The sequence below is a fragment of the Dipodomys ordii genome, unplaced genomic scaffold, assembly GCF_000151885.1.
Source record: "Dipodomys ordii isolate 6190 unplaced genomic scaffold, Dord_2.0 Scaffold28, whole genome shotgun sequence".
NCBI classification, from domain to species: Eukaryota; Metazoa; Chordata; class Mammalia; order Rodentia; family Heteromyidae; genus Dipodomys; species Dipodomys ordii.
Genome location: NW_012267244.1, coordinates 15,318,988 through 15,321,206, shown reverse-complemented (window position 1 = coordinate 15,321,206; position 2,219 = coordinate 15,318,988). Strand labels below are relative to the sequence as shown.

Sequence of the window (2,219 nt, the reverse complement as noted above, 5' to 3'; positions counted from 1 at the left end):
AAACCACCAGAAAACCAGAAGTGGCGCTGTGGAGTGCTTGCCTTGAGCTGAAGAGCACAGGGACAGTACCCAGACCCAGAGTTCAAGTCCCAGGACCGACAAAAAAAAAAAAAAAAAAGATTTAGTCTTCAAAAGTCTCGTCTCAATTTTTTTTCTTTTTAGGTAGAGACTTGATATGTGTCCCAGTCTAGTCTTAAACTTACTGTATAACCCAGGCTGGTGTTAAACTCTCAATCCTCATGCCTCAGCCTCCTTGGTGCCTGGACTATTATATCAAAATGACATTGGTGTCTCATGCCTGTAAGCTACTCAAAAGGCTGAGATCTAGAGGATCATGGTTCATGGACAGCCTGGGCAGAAAAGTTTGCTACACTCTATCACCAGCAAAAACCAGACTGGAGGCATGGTTCAAGTGGAAGAATGCCAACAGAGCAAGCAAGCATATGGTCTGCATTTCAAACCTCAGTACTCACAAAATAGAAAGAAAGAAGAAAGGAAAGGAAAAGAAAATGTGAATTTTAGTTTAAATGTTGGAATCATTTAACTTCTAATTTATTATTATTATTTTTTTTTTTTTTGCTGGTAGTGGGCCCTGAACTCTGGGCCTGAGTACTGTCCCTCAGCTCTTCAGCACAAAGCTAGTGCTTTACCACTTGAGCTACAATGCCACTCACTTCCAGCTTTTTCTGCTTATGTGGTGCTGAGAAATCAAACCCAGGGCCTCATGCATGCGAGGCAAACACTCTACCACCTTCCCTGCCCCCTTAATTTTTATTTTCTTGTTCTTTTTTTTTTTCCTTAGGCAGTACTTGGCAAAGCCACAAGTCACACTCAGGCAGCACTTCAAAAAACTATGGAACAAAAGAGATCCTTGGAGAAGGTACTGGCGTATTAATAGTGACAGTATTAATAGTGACACGTTCAATCCAGTAAGATTTAAGTAGGATTTGGCTTGAATTAGCCATGTTGATGGATATGCCATTTATGCATACCCTCTGCTAGGGTTGCTTCTGTGTCTGAAGTCTTCCCCTAGAAGCTTCCGTTGGGCTAAGGCTTTATGCAGTAGGAAGGCTTGCCAAATCAACCCTTCCTATTTTTCTTCTTCCATTCGTCTGCCCACCTGGCTGAGTTTTCCCCTTTCTTTCCATCTCCTCCTCACTGGAAGGATCATTAGGAGTTGTTCCAACATGGTCACCTTCCTGCCTTTGTTATGTTCTCCCTTGATTTGGCCAGTTAGGCTAAGATTCCAGGCATCCATTTTGTTTGTGGTGTCAACTAAGGCAGGGTAGCCACAAAGAAATGTGGCTTCAATTCAGCAAATTTCGGCCTCAAACAATTTTAATTTTTTTTCAGCAATAAATAAGTTTTGGTAAAGTTTCTTTGAATGCTAAGAAAGCATGGTATGTGTCTTTTACAATGATAGGGAGTGCTTTGTTTGTTTCTTAGTTTTTTAGTGCTAGTTCTGGGGCTTGAGTGCTGTGCCTGAGCTTTTTTGCACAAGCTAGTGCTCTACCACTTGAGCCACAGTGCTGCATCTGCCTGTTTTGGTCATTAACTGGAGATCAGAGTCTCACAGACTCAGGTTGCCTTCCAACCACAGTCCTCAGTTCTCAGCCTCCTGAATACTTAGGATTACAAGCATGAGCCACTGGTGCCTGTCAAGAGACTGGTTTTTGTTTTTGTTTTTCTTTTTTCAGTTGTGGGTCTTGAACTCTGGGCCTGGGCATTGTCCCTCAGCAATTAAGCTCAAGGCAAGAGCTCTACCACTTCAGCCACAGTGCCACTTCTGGTTTTCTTTTCTTTTCTTTTCTTTTTTTCAATTGTGAAAATACTGTACAGAGGGGTTACAATTACATGAGCAAGATAATGAGTACATTTCGTATCAAGCATTGTAGCCTCCTCCTTTGTTTCCCCTTCCCATTCTATCCTCCCCCCTCCCCCTTTCTGGTTTTCTAATGGTTTGAGATAAGAGTTTCATGCACTTTCCTGCCCAGGTTGGCTTTGAACCATGATCCTCAGATCTCAGTCTCCTGAGTAGCTAGGATTACAGGTGTGAGCCACCTACACCCCGCTAAGGGACTGTGTTTTGAATGTTTTCAAATGTTTTCTCTTTACCATTTCTGTGAAATGATTAAGTGATATATTTTACTTGCTCATAGTGTCCTGAAATGATTTACTTGTGATTTCCAGTAAAAGTACTGGTTTTGTTCCATAGGAAA

At 41.9% G+C, this 2,219-nt stretch overlaps 1 protein-coding gene across 1 annotated transcript in view; it reads left to right on the top strand.

Annotated features, from left to right (window-relative positions):
- Positions 1-2,219, top strand: part of Ccdc125 (coiled-coil domain containing 125) — a 31,823-nt gene that overhangs the window by 14,969 nt on the left and 14,635 nt on the right. The window contains exon 5 of the mRNA XM_013015825.1: positions 803-888. Within this exon, the coding sequence (XP_012871279.1) occupies positions 803-888 (86 nt within the window). The remainder of the gene's footprint in view (positions 1-802; positions 889-2,219) is intronic.